Source organism: Anguilla anguilla, chromosome 5 (genome assembly GCF_013347855.1).
Source record: "Anguilla anguilla isolate fAngAng1 chromosome 5, fAngAng1.pri, whole genome shotgun sequence".
Taxonomy (NCBI): domain Eukaryota; kingdom Metazoa; phylum Chordata; class Actinopteri; order Anguilliformes; family Anguillidae; genus Anguilla; species Anguilla anguilla.
In genome coordinates, this window is record NC_049205.1 from 60,707,950 (window position 1) to 60,727,818 (window position 19,869).

Consider the following 19,869-nt stretch of genomic DNA (forward strand, 5'->3'; position numbering starts at 1 on the left):
CCCCCCCCCCTTCCCCCCCCACCTGTTCCCATTGTAGAATCACCACACACCCAGCACAGCGGGTGGGAAACCTGTTCCTTGAAGGGCCAGATCCGTTTCTGGATTTCGTGCCAGCTTCTGCTTCCTAAATACTGAAGTGGCCCCAATCATTTACGTACTCTTGATATTTTCACTGCGTTTGTCGAATAAGCTTAGGAGGCACAGCTGAATGCTGTATGCGTCCTGCCCAAAAAACGGTTTACTGTGCTTTAATCTGCCAGTGAACCGCCATTGGTGTGTACGGCTGATTGGCTAATCGAGCCTGATTGGCTAATTGAGCCTGATTGGCTAATTGAGCCTCAGTTAATTGGTTGAAGTGGAAGCTGGTGTTGAATGGCCCTCTGGGAATGGGGTTTCCCACCTCTGAGCCAATCAGAGGGAAGCAGATGTTTAGAGACTGAGCATGTGCTTGGGCTGGGGACAGATTGGGCATGAGCTGATTTTGTGCGATCTGGGGTTTCTCTTCAGATGGGCTTGCAGGACAGAGCCATTTCCTCATTAGATACCGTCTCAGTAGCTTGGTTAAATATGTACATGTGGTTTTTCCAATTCATTTTCCAGTCCATTTTAAGTTTTCTGGAATATGTCCTTGCATGTTTTATTGAAGGGAAAGCATTTAATAGTAACTCACTGTATATACTGAGCACAACCACGTGTGCTTCAAACCCAAAATCCATCCATGATGGATGATTTTTGACGACGGTGCCAGTCCTTGCATTGGCAGTTAGACTCTAGACATTTCTTAGAGCAGATAGTGCCCAGTGATGTCATTAGAAGTCTAACCAGCCCTGGAGTCTGATCAGAGGGCTTGGAGAGAGCCGCGTGGTGAACAGTGGTGTGCTGCTGTTGAACCCCTGCTGGCCCTAATGGACTGTGGAAATGGTCCACTTGTGCAGAGGCCCTCCTCCTCCCACACAGTGAAATTACAGGTCCTTGGTACTGCAATTTAACCACGCACTCGCTAGGTTTTCATTTCTGCGTGTGGCAGTGTGTGGGCAGTCTTCCCTGAGGGGGGGGGCGGGGTGGGGGGGGGGGGTGGATATTTAGTTTTCGGCGACTCTGCCGTCCCACACGCGTGTTCCCTCTGATTGCCTCTGAAGGGTGACTACGTGTGTGTGTGTGTGTGTGTGTGTGCATGCACGTGGCAGCAAGTGTGTGTGTGGTGCACACTCAAGCTGCTGCTCTTCACTGGTGCCTGGTGTGGTCTGTACACCCTCCCCCTCCCCCCCCCACACCCCCCCGTCCTTCTCTGTCTCTCCCCCTCTCGTTTAGCCCTGGACTGAAACCCAGAACCTTCCGGCCCGTTTTCAGTGTGAAATAAGTGCAGAGTGCACTGCCTGGATTTACTTTATATGTGGGGGGGTGGGGGGGGCATGTCAAAAAGACACCAGATGCAGTGCATTGCATTGCCAAAGACCACAAACAGCTGGGGCCTGTATCCTGAAGCAGGATTACTGAGTTAGCTGGATAACTGTGCTGAGTAAAACCATGAAGCAGGATTACTGAGTTAGCTGGATAACTGCACCAAGTAAAACCATGAAGCAGGATTAGCTGAGTTAGCTGGATAACTGCACCAAGTAAAACCATGAAGCAGGATTAGCTGAGTTAGCTGGATAACTGCGCTGAGTAAAACCATGAAGCAGGATTACTAAGTTAGCTGGATAACTGCACCAAGTAAAACCATGAAGCAGGATTACTGAGTTAGCTGGATAACTGCACCAAGTAAAACCCGAACCCGCTCTTTTTTTTTTTACTTCAGTCCAGGTTCCAGATTTTGGGTGGAATCTGTGCAGTTGATGGTAAATGGACTGCATTATATAGCGCGTTTCACAGTAACTACAGCACAAAGCGCTTTACAATGAATGCCTCTCATTCACCCATTCTCACACACACACACACACACACACATCAATGGTGAAAGGCAGTCATGCCTCTCATTCACACACACACACACACGCACACACACACACACACTCACACACCAACAGAGAAAGGCAGTCAGTCGTGCCTCTCATTCACCCATTCACACACACTCGCATACCAGCGGAGAAAAGGCAGCCATGCAAGGCACCAACCAGCTCATCGGGAGCAATGGGGAGATCTTAAAAGCTTCCGGTGCTGAGCTTCATGCGCTGAGACACTACCTGCAACCACCACCAGGGTGTAAAAGGGCAGTTTAGAGCAGGTACACTAAAATCTGCCCCTGTAGGCCATTAGCGCTGCTGCTTTTCAAACTTCCCCTCCAATCAGGTGCTGATTTATAGCAGTGACACCAGGTGGGTGGGGTCTCTGGCCAATCACAGACACTGGTCAATAATTAACTATCAAGTCTTAATAAAAGCCAGCTGTACTGATGGCCTTGAGGGGTTGGTTAGGAGTATCTACTCTCTAGGGCTGCCCTACCCTGTTCCTGGAGATTTACCGTCCTCTAGGTTTTCATTTCAACCCTGATTTGTCACACTGGAGTCTACTGCTTAGCAGCTCAATGAGATCTCTAGCTGTTGAATGAGGTGTGCTATGTTAAGGTTGGAGTGAAAAACCAGGATGCAGGATGGTAGACCTCCAGGAGCAGGGTTGGGCAGCCATGCTCTACAGCATGGGTACTCAAATCTCTCCCTTCAATCCAAATTCAGCCCTGATATTCTTTTCTTCTCCCGGGGAATTAACCATTAAACAATTAGTGCTGCTGATTGGCCAGACTGTCTTCACACCTGACTCCCAGGTAAAGGGAGGGTGGAACACCAGCAGTTCTCGGCTGAGCAACAGGGCTCTGGAGTCCAGACTAAAGTCCGGGTCACGCATTGAATGATAACATTCCCCATAAATGTAAAGATAAGTTTCACAACGGTCATGCCAGAGAATGGTTCATCTTCCAGCAGACCTGTCTTGTCAGCTCCCTTTTTGGGCACTTTGCTTGAGAAAAGCAAGCAGAAGTATCTTAGAAACCACAGAGGGCTCATTTCCGGAAAATTCCCCATCGTGACGTACGTCTAATTTATTTTATTCTTTTATTTTTTCAGGGCACTGCATGTTGATTTTAGAACTTCTGCTTTAATATCTCTGGGCATTTTGTCTCCTGTTTTAATGTCGTTTTAAAGTCAGACATTCTGCTGGATTACTCAGTGTGCTAAAGGCAGTGCTTCTCTTCTTTTAGGTTTTTTTTCTTCTCCGCACAGTCACGACCGGAACGTTTTTTGTTTGGGCTTTTGTCTTAAGTTCTGTACTTTTTTTAAATGTACATTAGGAGGGTCCAGGACAGTTCACTGGGGTGCTTGTGTTCCATGAAGCACGCAGAATAACTGCATATCGCAGAAATGCCCTAATGGGTCTATTCCCTCCCCCTCCTGAGTGGGCCCTTGACGCGGGTTGGCGGATGTAGTTTTCTGTCGCCGCTCGCCGTCGCTTGCGTGGTTGCCGGGTAACTGGCCCTCAAGCGCGTGAGCTGTGCCGTTCGGTGCCTGCGTTTCTCTGCGTGTGAAGAATCTGTGCGCCTCCTCTCCTCTCCTCCTCTCTGCGCCTCCTCTCCTCTCCTCCTCTCTGCACCTCCTCTCCTCTCCTCCGCTCTGCGCCTCCTCTCCTCTCCTCCTCTCTGCGCCTCCTCTCCTCTCCTCCTCTCTGTGCCTCCTCTCCTCTCCTCCGCTCTGCTCCTCCTCTCCTCCTCTCTGCGCCTCCTCTCCTCGCACTTCACCCACCCCCCCCAACGCATTCAGAGATCGGGAGAGATGCACGCTGTGGAGTCCAGCACCTGAGAGCTGAATGTTTGGGGTTTTCTTTCGCTGTTTTTTCTGAATGCCCCCCCCCCCCTCCCCCCCCCCCCCCACACACCTGATTGTTTTGTGGAAAACGCCACCTTTGATTGTCCGTCTCTCCTCTCTGCTCTGTGAATGCACTTGTGGTGAAGGGTCTGTATGTCCCCCCCCCTCCCCCGTTTCTCTCAGTGCATAGATGTATAGTTATGTTAAAGGAAAAGCATTGGTGTGTGCTTGTGTGTATGTGTGTGTGTTTGTGTGTGTGTGTGTGTGTGTGTGATATACAGTGAGGGGTTCAGAGCAGCAGAGGTGTGAGGGTGTGTGTTTGTGCAGTTGCGTGTGTGTGTGTATGTGCATGTGTGTGTGTGATAAACAGTGGGGGGTTCAGAGCAGCAGAGGTGTGAGGCTGTGTGTTTGTGCAGTTGCGTGTGTGTGTGTGTGTGTGTGCATGTGTGTGTGTGATAAACAGTGGGGGGTTCAGTGCAGCAGAGGTGTGAGGGTGTGTGTGTGTGTGTATGTGCATGTGTGTGTGTGATATACAGTGAGGGGTTCAGAGCAGCAGAGGTGTGAGGGTGTGTGTGTGTGTATGTGTGTGTGTGTGTGATAAACAGTGGGGGGTTCAGAGCAGCACTGGTGTGAGGGTGTGTGTGTGTGTTTGTGCGTGTGTGTGTGATAAACAGTGGGGGGTTCAGTGCAGCACTGGTGTGAGGGTGTGTGTAACAGCAGGAGCATGTTTAAAAAGCATGTAAAGGCAAGTTCAAATCAAACGCTCAGCCAACAAGCCGCTTTCCTTAAGGAGAAATTCTGCTCTGTGTGGATTTCTGAGCTTTAGAATGTCGGCTGACAGCTGCTGTCGCCTCGGAGACTCCACACGTCAAATCTAGACTTTAAAGACGAGGTGGATCCACTCAACAAGTTCTGATATTGGAACAGAAACAGAAGTTTAATTTGTTTATTAATGAGTGCCATGCAAGTCTTTACTTGGTAATTTTACAACATTTTTTTCCCTAGGAAAACCGAATTCTTGTCTTGGTTGCTGTTGCGGTTTTGATCTGAACTTGGCGTAAGGTTGCAGGGTATTCAAGGGTGCTCAACCCTTTGAAGCGCAGGTTTTTTCGGGTGTTTTTTTTTCTGTTCAAAATTCCAAGTTAGTGTTCTAGAACTGCGCTGCTTTCAGTCACCAGCAGTGACTGTGAAGTCAGCATTAGAATGTTCAGCTAAGAACATTCTAATCACACATTTATAATCTTATACGAGGGGGGTAAGGGTGGAGTGTGTGATGGTGTCAGGTCTGTGACGGGGTGTGATTTCCCCTCACAGGGGTAAGGGTGGAGTGTGTGATTGGGTCAGGTGTGTGTCAGGGTGTGATTTCCCCTCACAGGGGTAAGGGTGGAGTGTGTGATGGTGTCAGGTCTGTGACGGGGTGTGATTTCCCCTCACAGGGGTAAGGGTGGAGTGTGTGATTGGGTCAGGTGTGTGTCAGGGTGTGATTTCCCCTCACAGGGGTAAGGGTGGAGTGTGTGATGGGGTCAGGGTGGAGTGTGTGATTGGGTCAGGTGTGTGTCAGGGTGTGATTTCCCCTCACAGGGGTAAGGGTGGAGTGTGTGATGGGGTAAGGGTGGAGTGTGTGATGGTGTCAGGTCTGTGACGGGGTGTGATTTCCCCTCACAGGGGTAAGGGTGGAGTGTGTGATTGGGTCAGGTGTGTGTCAGGGTGTGATTTCCCCTCACAGGGGTAAGGGTGGAGTGTGTGATGGTGTCAGGTCTGTGACGGGGTGTGATTTCCCCTCTCAGCTCACAGCACCCCCGTGGACATGCCGAGCCGGGGTCACAGCGAGGACCGGGACAGCGGCATCGCCCGATCAGGTACGCCTGCAGCCCAAAATAATCAATCCCTAATAAATCACACAGAGGAGCACTATTGCCTGGGAAAGGACAGTGTTGCCAGATTGGACGGATTCCCACCCAATTGGGAAATTTTTTTAATGTTATTGTGTGGGGAAAAAACGGCTTTGGGCAGGACAGGTTCACCGTTTTCAAATCTGGCAACATCCGTCATCTAGCATCTTCCCAGCTGTGAAACTGTATTAGAGATGCAATAAGAAAATAATGTTTTTAAAGTATCCACCCAAAAGGGGAAGTGCATTTCTCAGCCTTTCTATAACTCTTGTAACTTGTAGCTATGTTTCACTCTTTTGGGTGGGTAAAAATTTTATGGTGTTTAAAACGTGTGAAGCATAGCCTCGCAGCTTGCTCTACCAGAGTTCCGCGGCTTTAGAAATCCCACAGTGCCATGCGGCTGTGGGCGTCCTGTCCGCCTGCCCGCTCTCCACCAGCCACGCTCGCGTTAGTCACACGGTGACCCGTGACCGCGGCGACCGGCGGGCCGGCCGATCGATGCTGCGGGGTCGTGACCTCACACACGCGCGCGTGTGTGTGTGTTTGTCTCTCTGCAGCGTCGCTGAGCAGCCTGCTGGTCACGCCCCTCCCCTCCCCAGGCTCCTCCCTCTCCAGCGGCTGTGCCAGCAGCTACCAGCGCCGCTGGCTACGCAGCCAGACCACCAGCCTGGAGAACGGACCAATGCCGCGCTGGTGAGCGCTCCTACCCACAATGCACCTCAACATAGGAACAATAATAATAATAGCACTAATAATAATAAGAAGAGAAAAATATATATAATAATAATAATAAAAAGAAGAAATAATAGTAATGTACTTACCAATATATAATAGTAATAATAATTATTAGAATTGCTATGATTATAATAATTATTATTATTAGTCTAGAGCATATGGCAATAATATTTTCTGTAGTGCACTTCAAAGTGCTGTGTAATGAGCAATGGAACAATTTCCAAGGGAGAATAATAATAAAAGTAGTAGCAATAATAATAATGATAATGTTATTATTTGTGTAGTACAGTGGGCCTCTGGTGGGGATTCTGGTGGGGATTCTGACCCGACTGTCTCTGCCGCAGGAGTATCGAGGAGACCTTCAGCCTGTCGGACGAGAGCTGCAGCTCGAACCCGGCCATGGTGCGGCGGAAGAAGATCGCGGTCAGCATCGTCTTCTCCCTCCCCGAGAAGGAGGAGGAGAACAAGAGCTTCCAGGAGTTCTTCTTCTCGCACTTCCCGCTCTTCGAGTCCCACATGAACAAGCTGAAGACCGCCATTGAGAAGGTGGGCCTCCACCCCGCCCCCCTCGCCCCCCTCGCCCCCAGTAGGGTCCATCTGAGTTCAGTCAGTTCAGTGGTGCGGTTGGGTACCTGGGTTCGGGTTTGAATCCCGGCCGGGGCCTTTTCTGTGAGGAGCTTGTTCTCCCCGTGACTGTTTGGGTTCCCTCCCACAGTCCAAAGACATGCAGGTAGGCCGATTGGAGACTACATTGCCCATAGGTATGAGTGTGTGAGTGAATGGTGTGCGTGCCCTGCCCTGAATGGTGTGTGTGTGCCCAGGGTGTATTCCTGCCTCACGCCCAGTGCATGCTGGGATAGGCTCCAGCACCCCCCCCGCGACCCTGCCGAGGATAAGTGGGTATAGATAATGATGGATGGAGATTTTACTGTTTTATCAGTTTACTCATTTGTTTGCTATTCCTTAGCTGTTCCGTATTCTAAAGCACACCCACACACAGACACACACTCACACACACACGCTCACACACACACACAGACACACACAGACACAGACACACACACACTCACACAGACACAGACACGCACACACGCTCACACACCCACACACAGACACACGCTCACACACACACAGACACACACACACTCACACAGACACAGACACACACGCTCACACACCCACACACACACACGCTCACACACCCACACACACACACGCTCACACACACACAGACACACGCTCACACACACACAGACACACACACACGCATACAGACACAGACACACACACACACTTGTTCCAGACCCTTTATTCTCTCTGCCTTGTTGGAGAGAGGGCTCAGATGAGACAGAGCTGCAGAGTGTGAGGAGCCAGCTCCATCTCTCTGACCCTTGAATTGGCGGCGTGCCCTTTGACCTTTGCAGCGGGTTACGGAACGCTGTGCAGTCAGCCCCCCCCCCGCGCCATCTGTTTTTGTTAACGCTTTGGGGGTGGAGCGAGCTGTGTGGGGGCTGCTGGGCCTGCCAGCTCTGCCCAGCTCCTCCACTGGAGGACCCAGGCCCAGCATGCTTTCTCACAACCACAGACACTCACAGAAACTGAACCGGCTCTGGGATGACAGTTACTGTAAAATCAGGAGGATAAATGGCTAAACTGAACTTAAAAACTCCTCAAAGAGTCACTGGGCCAGTTATATTAGGCCGGGAGATACTCAAATCTGGCTCTGGAGGCCAGTAGTGCTGCTGCTTTTGGTAAATGGACTGCATTTATATCGCGCTTTTATCCAAAGCGCTTTACAATTGATGCCTCTCATTCGCCAGAGCAGTTAGGGGTTAGGCGTCTTGCTCAGGGACACTTCGACACGCCCAGAGCGGGGATCGAACCGGCAACCCTCCGACTGCCAGACACCCGCTCTTACCTCCTGAGCTATCTCGCTTTTCTTTATTACCTGACAGTTAATTGATTGATTAATGCCGCTGATTGGCCAGAGGTTTGCCTCACCTGGTGTCCCTGGTTTGAGGGCCAGATCGGAGGTATTTCTGGATTCGGCTGTTCTGTTGAATAATTGGCGGTGGTGAAGCATTTCTTTGTAGACCCAGATTTATGTGAGAGCAGCGTAAATGTTCTCGGGGTTTGGAAAGCTTCTGTTGCGTCCACGTAACTGTCGCCTCTACTCGTGTGAAATTGATCCTGCGTAGTTTTGAAATAAACACCACAGGAACCATTCAAGGTGACGGGCGGCGTTTTGCACCCGGAGTTTGGACTTCCAGAGCAGAGCTGTTAGAGTGGAAAGAGCCCTTTTTTGGGCAGCTTTTAGGCAGAGGAAATGGGCCTTTTTTGGAAGCTTTTGGGCAGAGTGTCTGTCCTCAGGGTGAGGTAGCCTGGCTTAACAGTAATAATGTAGGGATTGTGGCATCTCTTTTGGAGATGGCTCCTCTTTTTTGCATTTCCTGCTTTGATCAACGGAGTTCCTCCTTGTTTCAGGCCATGATCCTGTGCAGGAAGATAGCGGAGTCTAGCCAGCGGGTGCAGGTGTACCTGTGTCGAGTCATGGACGCTCTCGGGGAGTTCCGGTAAGTGGCGAGATATGATGCTGCCCCCTGCTGATCGAAGGATGTACTGCAGATGGCACACCCCTGTTAAAACGTTATGTGCTGAAACAGTGAAATGTGAGCATCCAGCTCATTCTGCTGAGTCAGCTTTATGTATCCTATTCGGCTTAACACTCCTGCTCTGTATAAAAATAAAAAAAACACCTTCAGTTATATGCTGACAAAATTGTTCTAAAGATTTTAGTGTATGTAAGGCTAATAAAATTAAATATTTTATTTTGAACAAGTCCCGGAATTTCGGATTTGAGGAAGCCTAATTTGGGCAAGGCTGATAGCAGTAATGTTCACTGCAGTGTCTTGAAGACGGACTTGGTGCCTTTATCTGTTGTGATAACTTAAATGGCACTTAGAGCTGTTCCTTGGGACATTAATCCACCTTGCATGCGTTTAACAGGCATAGCAAATTGAGTTTAAATTACAAAAAATACTTTTTGGCCTCAAGCCAACCTTTGCAGTCCGAATTATCTTTCAAGTTTTTCCCCACTTGGTCTGTAGGTGTAGTGTGATTAGTTTTGGATGTACCACTGAATACAGACTGTGATGTAATGGCCTGTGGTGTGTGTGTGTGTGTGCGCACGTGTCCGTGTCCGTGTCTGTGCGTGTGCGTGTGCATGCGTGTGTGCGGTCATGTGTGCGTGCACGTGTGTGCGTTTGCGCGTGTTTGTGTGTGTGCGTGTGTTTGTGCATGTGTGTGCGTGTGTGCGCATACGTGTTTCCGTGGGAACAGGACGACGGTGTGGAACCTGTACATGGCCCCGCGGATCACGGAGCCCGTGTGGCTGACCATGGTGTCCCAGACTGCCGAGAAGAGCCCGCTGTGTCAGCGCTTCCTCCGGGAGCTGACCGCTCTCACCGAGAACACCGCCAAGAGCCAGTGAGTCTGCAGTGCATTCTGGGCCAGCTTCATACCGGGAAAACATCGATATGTGATATCTTTGGCTTTCTGGTATGGAGCAGGTCCTGGTATCAGGCCCAGCTTTTACCTCAGCACTGGAAACTATTGATATCTGGCCCATTTTTTACCTCAGTAATGGAAACCATAGGTATCTTGCCTAGCTTTTACCTCAGTAATGGAAACCATAGATATCTGGCCCAGCTTTTACCTCAGCATTGGAAACCATAGATATCTGGGCCAGCAATTACCTCAGCAATGGAAACCGTAGACATGAGGTCCAACTTTTTACCTCCGCTCTGGAAGAGATAGATATTGAGCCCAACTTCATTTCAGCTCTGGAAAATTTTTGATTGCTTCATTGCCATCAGACTCTGTGTTAACTGATAAACTTTAAAAACATACTCCTGTTGGTACTTTCAGTTCTGTAAACCATTGACGTCAATGCTTTGTTGGAACTTTTAACCCAGTGAACCATAGATATCTGACCTTGTAAACCAGTGAACTGTAGATATGAGATCCAACTTATTACCTTTCTCTCCTGCTGGTTACTTCAACCATTTAAACCATAGATTTCAGTCTGTGTTGGAAATTTCAACCAAATAAATTATATACATTTGATCTCGTAGTAACAAAAACCACAGACGTCAAGCCATTCTGGTTACCATGGGCCTGTGGCCATACTGAAAATGTAAACCCGGTAAACCCTTAGTGTGCAACAGCACCCTGCTGTGTGAGAAGACTCTGTGGCTGATCGCCCATCTCATGCCGTGCAGGTTCCTGTCCTCGCTGCTCACGGCTGTGTTGACCTATCACCTGGCCTGGGTGCCCACGGTCATGCCCAACGACCACCCGCCAATCAAGTCCTTCGCTGGAAAGCACACCTCCCTGTCGGTGGACATGTTGGCCAAGTCCCATCCTTACAACCCCCTCTGGGCCCAGCTTGGTGAGTAACTGCTTCCGGGTCAAGGGGGTGTGTTCCGGGTCAGTGGGTATTCTCTGATGTGTAATCTGCTGGGGTGCTCTGTGAAATACGGGTTCCCTTCACCGTGTAGCATGGTGGTGTACTGTATTTCCAATTGCTTGGTACTTTTCGAGAATATGCATGGAAGCCCCACGAAATGGAAACGGGTCCAAAGGCTATGCAGAGTTCTGAGGTATACTGCCATCTAGTGGCGAGATTGGGTTCCCTTTTCAAGCCAGTTACTTCACAGTGAGAATTTAACCATTAATGAAAACATTGTGTATCTTACATTTTATACTGCTTGATATGAGTAGTGTAATGCCTGATTGGAAAATAGCTTAGTTTTTTGGATTTGTGGTTATATCTACTTGTGTATGTTGTATGAACAGAACTTGCGTGATGTTTTGGTGATATACAATATATATCGCAATATTTCATGTAAATAAACAAAGCTTTCATAAGATGATCAATAAAGAGGTTTTTGTTAGTTTGTTTTAAAAACTTTGATATTTGACATCAGTCTTTCAGTTTTTTTCTGAAAATCAGACAGGGTACCCCTGTACCCCTATATTAGGCATTTATGCTACACAGAGCTGGGTGAGAATACTCAAATGTGTGTTACACAAATGGAGAACACTGACAGATGCGGAACACTGACTCCAAATAGGGGTTTCAGAAGTGTTTTGGGAGCGGAGCTGTGGTGGTTAGTTCCTCTCCTGTGCGGTTCTGCAGGTGACCTGTACGGCACGCTGGGCTCCCCGGTGCGGCTGGCGCGGACGGTGGTGGTGGGGAAGCGGCGGGAGCTGGTCCAGCGGGTGCTCTACGTGCTCACCTACTTCATCCGCTGCTCGGACCTGCAGGAGAACGTGCAGCGGGCCCAGGGCGGGGCCGAGAGGGACGCCGCCGCGGCCGGTCTCACCACCACGCTGGAGCGGGGCGAGGTGGAGGAGTCCGAGTACGTGGTGGTGTCCGTGCGGAGCGAGCAGGCCGAGGGGGAGAAGGGCGGGGCCGCAGAGGACGGTCACGCCCAGGCCCATAAGGACAGCCAATCAGAGAGACCCGACGAGGAGGAGGAGGAGGAGGCCACGCCGCCTCCCGCTGCCCCCCGCAGTCCCACGCCGGGGGCGGGGCAGGAGCAGACGGAGGAGGCGTCGCCCCCTGCCCCGTTGGGGGAGAGGCCCTGTCCCAGACTCTTGCCCCAGGAGAGCCCGCTCCTGCACAGGGTCAAGTTCCAGATCGGGAGCTCGGAGTCGCCGGACTCGGACCTGGAGTCCCGGCAGAGGGAGGTGGACCGGAGCTACTGCTGCTTTAAGGACGGCCTGGCGGAGGAGTCCGAGACGGAGGCGGAGCCTGAGGACGCCGTGCCCAAGCCCCGCCCACAGCGTGGCGACTGCCCTGCCGAGGCACACGGGGGCCTGGTGGGGGGCTGGACTGAGGGGTTGGGGGGCCAAATGGAGGGCAGAACTGAGGGGTTGGGGGACCTGGTGGAGGGCAGGACTGAGGGGTCAGGCTTCGCAGAGAAGCCCCGTTCTCAGGGACAGAGCGCAGTGCGTGTTCTGGCAGACAGGGCGGCGCCAGTGAGGATTTGCCCGGGGTGGTGTGCTCCCTATGGGAGCGGGGGCAGGAAGCTGCCCCTCAGGCTGCAGGCAGACATCCGGCGGAACGAGAGCTCGGATAGCGCCCTGGGGGACAGCGACGAGGAGGAGGTCACGGCAGAGCAGTCACCCCGACAGGAGCAGCTCCAAGAGGAGCAGGAGCTTCCGCTGCTCAGGTAACCTCACCTTACAGCTTCAGCTGCTCAGGTAACCTCACCTTACAGCTTCAGTACTGCTCAGGTAACCTCACCTTACAGCTTCAGCTGCTCAGGTAACCTCACCTTACAGCTTCAGTACTGCTCAGGTAACCTCACCTTACAGCTTCAGTACTGCTCAGGTAACCTCACCTTACAGCTTCAGTTGCTCAGGTAACCTCACCTTACAGCTTCAGTACTGCTCAGGTAACCTCACCTTACAGCTTCAGCTGCTCAGGTAACCTTACCTTACAGCTTCAGCTGCTCAGGTAACCTCACCTTACAGCTTCAGTACTGCTCAGGTAACCTCACCTTACAGCTTCAGTACTGCTCAGGTAACCTCACCTTACAGCTTCAGTACTGCTCAGGTAACCTCACCTTACAGCTTCAGTACTGCTCAGGTAACCTTACCTTACAGCTTCAGCTACTCAGGTAACCTTACCTTACAGCTTCAGCTGCTCAGGTAACCTTACCTTACAGCTTCAGCTGCTCAGGTAACCTCACCTTACAGCTTCAGCTGCTCAGGTAACCTCACCTTACAGCTTCAGCTGCTCAGGTAACCTCACCTTACAGCTTCAGCACAAGCTTCCACAGCAACTCAGGTAACTTACGGTTTCAGCTTCAGCTTGTAACACTGCTGGGCTGTGGGCAGGGAACAGAAGATCCAAACAGCAAGTATATACGCAAACCAGGAGCTAATACACTATGGCTCTCAGCCATGGGTTAAGCTACACCTCTGCATGCAGGGGCCATGTGTAAAAATGTGAGACAGGCCTGGTTCTGTGTCTAGAGTGGAGACTGCAGTGACTGGAAGACTGAGGAAGTTTCATATGTTGGTATGTTTTGGTTATTCTGTTGAAACCTCAGATCCCAGAAAATTTTCAGATCTTATCAGCACGTCAAAAGTTAAAAACGATTTTCAGTGCTCATGAGAGCCAGGTTCTTGAGGCAGTCCCTCGGTACGATTTGTTCTGCAGTAAATTTAATTTATTAAATTGGTATTTCCTTTTTAAATTTTTTTTTTTTTTCTCTTTTTTTCTTTAGGACGGAAACAGTCAGCAGGCCAGATGTGAACAATTTCGGCAGGTCTCTGTTTGGGGGCTACTGTCCCCAGTACATGCCGGACTTCGTTCTGCACGGGACCAGCACCGACGAGAGGCTCAAGCAGTGTCTGCTGGCAGATCTGGAACACACCGTGCTGGTGAGCCCTTCATCATCCTCATCCTCATCATCATCATCATCATCATCGTCACCATGCACTTCTGTCACTTCTGTTTCTCTTCTGTTGACGGTTATAGGACATGCTTGAAATCCTTTCCGTATTCCATATCCAGTGTTTTTATTTTAGCCAAACTTTTACTTTATTGCTACTGTGTGAAACGCTTTCTTGCAGTTAATTGTTATGTTTGGTATTCGTTTTTTTGTTGTTTTACTTCTGTAAAGCATTTTTTTCTCCATGCCGCGTATGAAAGGTGTTAATAAACTCCTCCTCCTTCCGCTTCTTCGTCTTTTCCTTGTTCTTATCGTTCTTCGTCTTCTGCTTCCTCTCCTGCTTCTCTGATTGGTTGTCCCCTGCAGCACCCGGCCCTGGATGAACCAATCGCGGAGGCCGTGTGCATCATCGCTGACACGGACAGGCTGAGCGTCCAGGTGGCCACCAGCCAGCGCAGGACCACCGACCCCGGCAAACTGGGCAAGGAGGTGCTGGTGTCCAGCCTGGTGACCCACCTCCTGCATTCCCTGCTGCAGCTCTACAAGCTTCACGTGTCTCCTGACTTCGTAAGCATTATTTTATATTTAATAAAACAGGGGCGGCAGCGTAGTGTAATGGGTAAAGGCGTTGGTCTTGTAACCTGAAGGTCACATGTTCAATTCCCTGGTAGGACGCTGCCGTTGTACCCTTGAGCAAGGTACTTAACCTGCATTGCTTCAGTATGTATCCAGCTGTGTAAATGGATGCAGTGTCAATGTAAATGCTGTGTAAAAAATGTTGTGTAAGTCGCTCTGGATAAGAACGTCTGCTAAATGCCTGTAATGTAAAAACATCTTTTCTGTCATTTTATCCGAATGTAGCCGACTGTGATGGTAATAGTTACAGGATATAGCCGTCCGTGTGACGCCTGTGTGAAGGCTTCTTGGCTCAAATTGTTGTGTTGTGGTTTTTTTTCCTTTCTCCAGTGTATCATGCATCTGGAGGATCGGCTACAGGAAGTGTACTTCAAAAGCAGGATGCTGGCAGAGTATTTAAAGGGACAGACCCGGGTCCACGTGAAGGAACTGGGAGTAGTCCTGGGGTAGGTCAAAGGTCAAGGCTCTTGCGTCTGTAGTGTACAGAAGACAGACTTTGTGGACAGTTTGTCCTGAAAGCGTTTTTTTGTCACTGCAGTCAAATAAAAAATTGACTATGAAGGTAAAGCTGGTGCATTTATATTACATCAGTGTAACAGAGTAATCTTTAGGACACTGAGGAAAAATCACAACTGGGAAAGGTTTTGCCTGTTTCCTAAGTGTTCTTTTATTACGTTTGTTATATCTGCCCCATTTGAAACTCTGCCGTTTCACTTCTACTGAAGGCTCACCCTTAATAAAAGAGAAAAAGATTAAAATGCTGCTGCTTGCACTACATATTGTTGTGGGGAAAATTGCCACCCAGCTGGCTGAAATGAAAGATAGATGTGAAATCGCTCGTGTCGGTCTCTTGTCTGAATGATAAGTGCCCTGCTGGTGACAGTCTGAATTTAGATAGATGGCACTTTATTTCTCCCCGTGGGGAAATCTGCTGGGAATTTTACTGGGATTTCTCCGCTGGGGATCAATGAAGAGCGCTTTTGGCACAGTCTCACATGCTGAGACATGGCGGTTGCTTGTATAAGCTGTCTGTGGCGGTTGCTTGTATAAGCTGTCTGTGGCAGTTGCTTGTATACGCTGTCTGTGGCAGTTGCTTGTATACGCTGTCTGTGGCAGTCGCTTGTATACGCTGTCTGTGGCAGTTGCTCGTATTAGCTGTCTGTGGCAGTTGCTCGTATAAGCTGTCTGTGGCAGTTGCTTGTATACGCTGTCTGTGGCAGTTGCTCGTATAAGCTGTCTGTGGCAGTTGCTTGTGTAAGCTCTCTGTGGCAGTTGCTTGTATACGCTGTCTGTGGCAGTTGCTTGTATACGCTGTCTGTGGCAGTTGCTTGTATACGCTGTCTGTGGCAGTTGCTTGTATACGCTGTCTGTGGCAGTCGCTTGTATACGCTGTCTGTAGCAGTTGCTCGTATAAGCTGTCCGTGGCAGTTGCTCGTATAAGCTGTCTGTGGCAGTTGCTCGTATAAGCTGTCTGTGGCAGTTGCTCGTATACGTTCTCTGTGGCAGTTGCTCATATAAGCTGTCTGTGGCAGTTGCTCGTATAAGCTGTCTGTGGCAGTTGCTCGTATTAGCTGTCTGTAGCAGTTGCTCGTATTAGCTGTCTGTAGCAGTTGCTCGTATTAGCTGTCTGTAGCAGTTGCTCGTATAAGCTGTCTGTGGCAGTCGCTTGTATACGCTGTCTGTGGCAGTTACTCGTATAAGCTCTCTGTGGCAGTTGCTCGTATACGCTGTCTGTGGCAGTTGCTCGTATAAGCTGTCTGTGGCAGTTGCTCATATAAGCTGTCTGGCAGTTGCTCGTATAAGCTGTCTGTGGCAGTTGCTCGTGTAAGCTTTCTTGCTCGTGTAAGCTTTCTTGTAGCCACCCACACGACTGCCGCTTTCTGTTTCAGGATCGAATCCAACGACCTCCCGCTATTGGCCGCCGTGGCGAGCACGCATTCGCCGTACGTGGCCCAGATCCTACTGTGAGCTGGAGCATCAGGCCCCGCCCCCTCCTGCCGGGCTACGCCCCTCACGAGGACGCCTCGCCCTACGAGGAACCGCTCTTCCCACATTAACTGTCTTCAACCCTCAGAGGACAAAGAGGATGAGGAGCTCGTATTCGGCGTGGTTTTCAACCCCCCCCCCCCCCGACACACACACGTGGGACATGGGACATTGGAGCAAACCCAGCACCTGCTTGCATTGAAGCAACAAAAAAAAAGAATTCAACTGAATTCAAGTACAGTAAAAAAAAAAAAGACAATTGATTCAGTCTTGGACTAGCAATTAACATGGAACGCTGGGTGGTCGTTATATAAGCTGATATTGCTCGTTTTAATTTTCTTTTTGTATCTGTGATATTTTTTCATGTTTTTATACAAAGGGATGAAACTTCTAAGAAAGGTGTTTTAAGGGAAAGAGCTGTTTGAGTAAACGTTTACATAAGGTGAGGACCTGGTATCTTACAGTACATATTAGGCTGACACTAATTGTCTGTTATGCCATTCTTAATTTCTTTTCTTTCCGATAAGTCGAGTGTTAATGTCTGCACAAAAAAATGTCACAATTCTGTATGCTTAATGATGTCTTAATTTGTATTTTTTTTTTGCAGCTTTTTTTTTTTTTTGGGTTCTTGTTTGAAAATCAACTTGATAACACGAGCAGTCTTTACATTTCCTTGGGCATTTAATGAAATGCGGATCATCGAGCTTAAGAATGCTGAACGGTAAACTTATTTTATTTTAACCTTTTTTTTGGATGCAAACGCAGTTTAAAAAAACAAAAATGGATTCCGTATTCCAGAAGCAAGTTGTGTTTGGGTCTGTGCTGTCAGAAGCCAGGTAGACAGGTAGACAGCGCCTGAAGCTGCTGACCTTCCCCTTCAGCTGACGGGCACCCTGGATGGCCCTGTCTGTGTGTTGTTATGGAAACAGCATTTGCATTATAAACCACACCCCCCTCAGTCAGGCAGGGCAAATGGAGATGTACCTGCTTCTTAAGGCAACACTTCCACTGTGAGCATGAGAGGGAAGGATGCGCGATCACTGACCGATTTAAACCAATCGTTTTGTTCCGCCGTCAAGAGCAAAGTCTTTTGATTGGTCCAAGTGTGTCTGATTGACAGCTTACTGTGGTGCTGCCCACTTTGGGATTCATGAAACCTCACTCTTCCACCACTACTGTGGGGGAATGGAGCTTCGCTCCGTCTGCTTTTATACAGGGATTCAAAACGGTTTCCAAACAGACAAATGAAAACTCAGAAAACTATCCAGCTAGCTGGGCTTTTGTATTGTTTATATTTATGGCTTATTTCATGCACAATTTCCTGGAGGAAAAAAAAGTTTTTTTCAGAATTACAGTCATAGTACAAACTTCATTAACATTTTTCCCAAAAAATTGCTGGCTTTTATTATTGTTGATTCTTGAAAACAAATTAAGAATAGCTGTTCTTTTTTTTTTTTAACCTTTTTTGTCTTATTTCGCTTTGTTTACACTAAACCCTACCTCAGTTGGCAGGATTCGAACCCGTCTTATCTCGTCAGAAGGCTTGAGCCTCTTTATGAGACGCTTGTTTCCTCCCCAAGGTTCCATTTCCTGTCGTGTAAAAGGGGGCGGAGCAGAGCACTCTGGAACGGTCCGCGGTGCTGCGAGATGCGGTCCCTCACTGTGTTAGCATGTATGTGGTGCAGGTGTGTGTAGAGCGGGGTCAGCCAGCTGTTCTGCGCTGCAGTGTGTGTATGGAGAAGCGTGTTCATGGGGCCTCATTCGAGAACATGCCTGTGTCATGCCTGTGATGCTCATTCCTTGTATTTTTCGTTTCATTCAGTATTGCTTCGTGCTGTTTCAAGGCAAACACACGGCACGTTTAATAAACGAAGGTAATTTGAATTACAACGACGGTTTAACTGTTTCGGTTGTTGTTGTTTGCTTTCCATCTGAAAAAGGGTTAGGAGTCAACATTCGCTCAGTTTTGATCCCTGTTTCAATCGTCAAAGGTTCATTTCCCATACAGCTCCAAGTGCCAGAAATTTGCAACAGTGAGGACAAAAGATCAGCGATGCAACAAATCAATTTGGAATTCTGCACAGATCTTATGACCAGTGATGAATTTTAACGGTTCCCTTTATTCCACATTCAATTTACTGTATATTACTGCAGTTCCATGTAATGTTCATTACGACCACCAGGTGTAGCTGTGGTTGTAGCACAGGGCCTGGATAATGTAGAAGTGCACTAATGGACCAACTCAGGTCTGTGCTGAATGGACACTCTTCGCCCAAACAATGATATGCTTCAGCTCACATTAACTGCCGTACAAAAGCACTTAACTTGAAGACTATCACTTCAGTGCAGCGGGCTGTGTTCGAACCCTTGACTTATAGTGCTGCTGGATGAACTTACATTTATCTGATGCTTTTATCCAAGGGCAACTTATGTGGCTTTCATACTGTAGATTTATAGAGATGGACATTTTCCAAATTCAGGTTAAGAGAATTTGGAATTGAAGCAGCAACCTATCAGTTGGCATCTTGGTGGTCTAACCATTATGTTACACTGCCACCCCGTGCATCATACAGAAATACACCACACTGGAGCCCAGTAATTATAGTTTTAAGCCGTGTTTAGTCTCTTTGTCGAGATTAATTGGCAAAACCTTTAATGTATCCTAATGTAATTTTGTAAATGCTATTCCACATATGACCATTTGAGGGCACTGTAGTACAAGTTATTAAAGACAGAGGACTCCATGCATCAGCAGTTGACAGAAATCTGACGCAAGGAACATTTACATTTTTACATTTTGGCATTTACCATTTTCTTATATCATTCAATGGTATTTCCCTTTTCGTGGACAATTGAAATTATTTCCATTTTCAAGATGTTCTTATCCAAAGGGACTTGCACAGTTCGCAGTTTTTTTTGACATGCAGTCCATTTATACAGCTGAATATTTTCATAAGCATTTCAGGACCTTGTTCAAATGTACCATAGCAGCACCACATTTGAGAACTAAACTCAGTTTACTAGCATGAAGGATTATGGACGATCTCAAAGAATTTCATTTTTAATTAAATTCTTTGAGACTATCAAAATTAACAGGGAAATCTGAGGGGCAAAGTATTGACCAGTAACGGCCAATGCTACAAATGGCGCTACACCATGAAAATCAATTTTCGGTTTTCTTTGTCTTCATTAGGCATGATATTTTAATGATTGCCGTCATTGGAGATGTATCATTCCCTGTGATAAAAGATCGCTTGCCCAGCACAGGTACTTCGGTAGTGTTCACCGGGGACGAGGTCATGTGAGATGGACGAGGAGAACCCATCAATCTCACCTTGCGGGGTCAGGTATACAACG

At 48.6% G+C, this 19,869-nt stretch overlaps 1 protein-coding gene across 5 annotated transcripts in view; it reads left to right on the forward strand.

The window, feature by feature from the left end:
- fnip2 (folliculin interacting protein 2) overlaps positions 1-18,410 on the forward strand; it is a 38,620-nt gene extending 20,210 nt beyond the window's left edge. For all 5 annotated transcript variants that reach the window (XM_035419324.1, XM_035419325.1, XM_035419326.1 and 2 more), the window contains 11 exons: positions 5,582-5,653; positions 6,244-6,379; positions 6,766-6,967; positions 8,906-8,994; positions 9,761-9,907; positions 10,702-10,871; positions 11,622-12,660; positions 13,723-13,879; positions 14,257-14,457; positions 14,857-14,972; positions 16,416-18,410. In XM_035419324.1, the coding sequence (XP_035275215.1) occupies positions 5,582-5,653; positions 6,244-6,379; positions 6,766-6,967; positions 8,906-8,994; positions 9,761-9,907; positions 10,702-10,871; positions 11,622-12,660; positions 13,723-13,879; positions 14,257-14,457; positions 14,857-14,972; positions 16,416-16,494 (2,408 nt within the window). In that variant the 3' untranslated portion in view covers positions 16,495-18,410. The remainder of the gene's footprint in view (positions 1-5,581; positions 5,654-6,243; positions 6,380-6,765; positions 6,968-8,905; positions 8,995-9,760; positions 9,908-10,701; positions 10,872-11,621; positions 12,661-13,722; positions 13,880-14,256; positions 14,458-14,856; positions 14,973-16,415) is intronic.
- Positions 18,411-19,869: the final 1,459 nt, after the last annotated feature.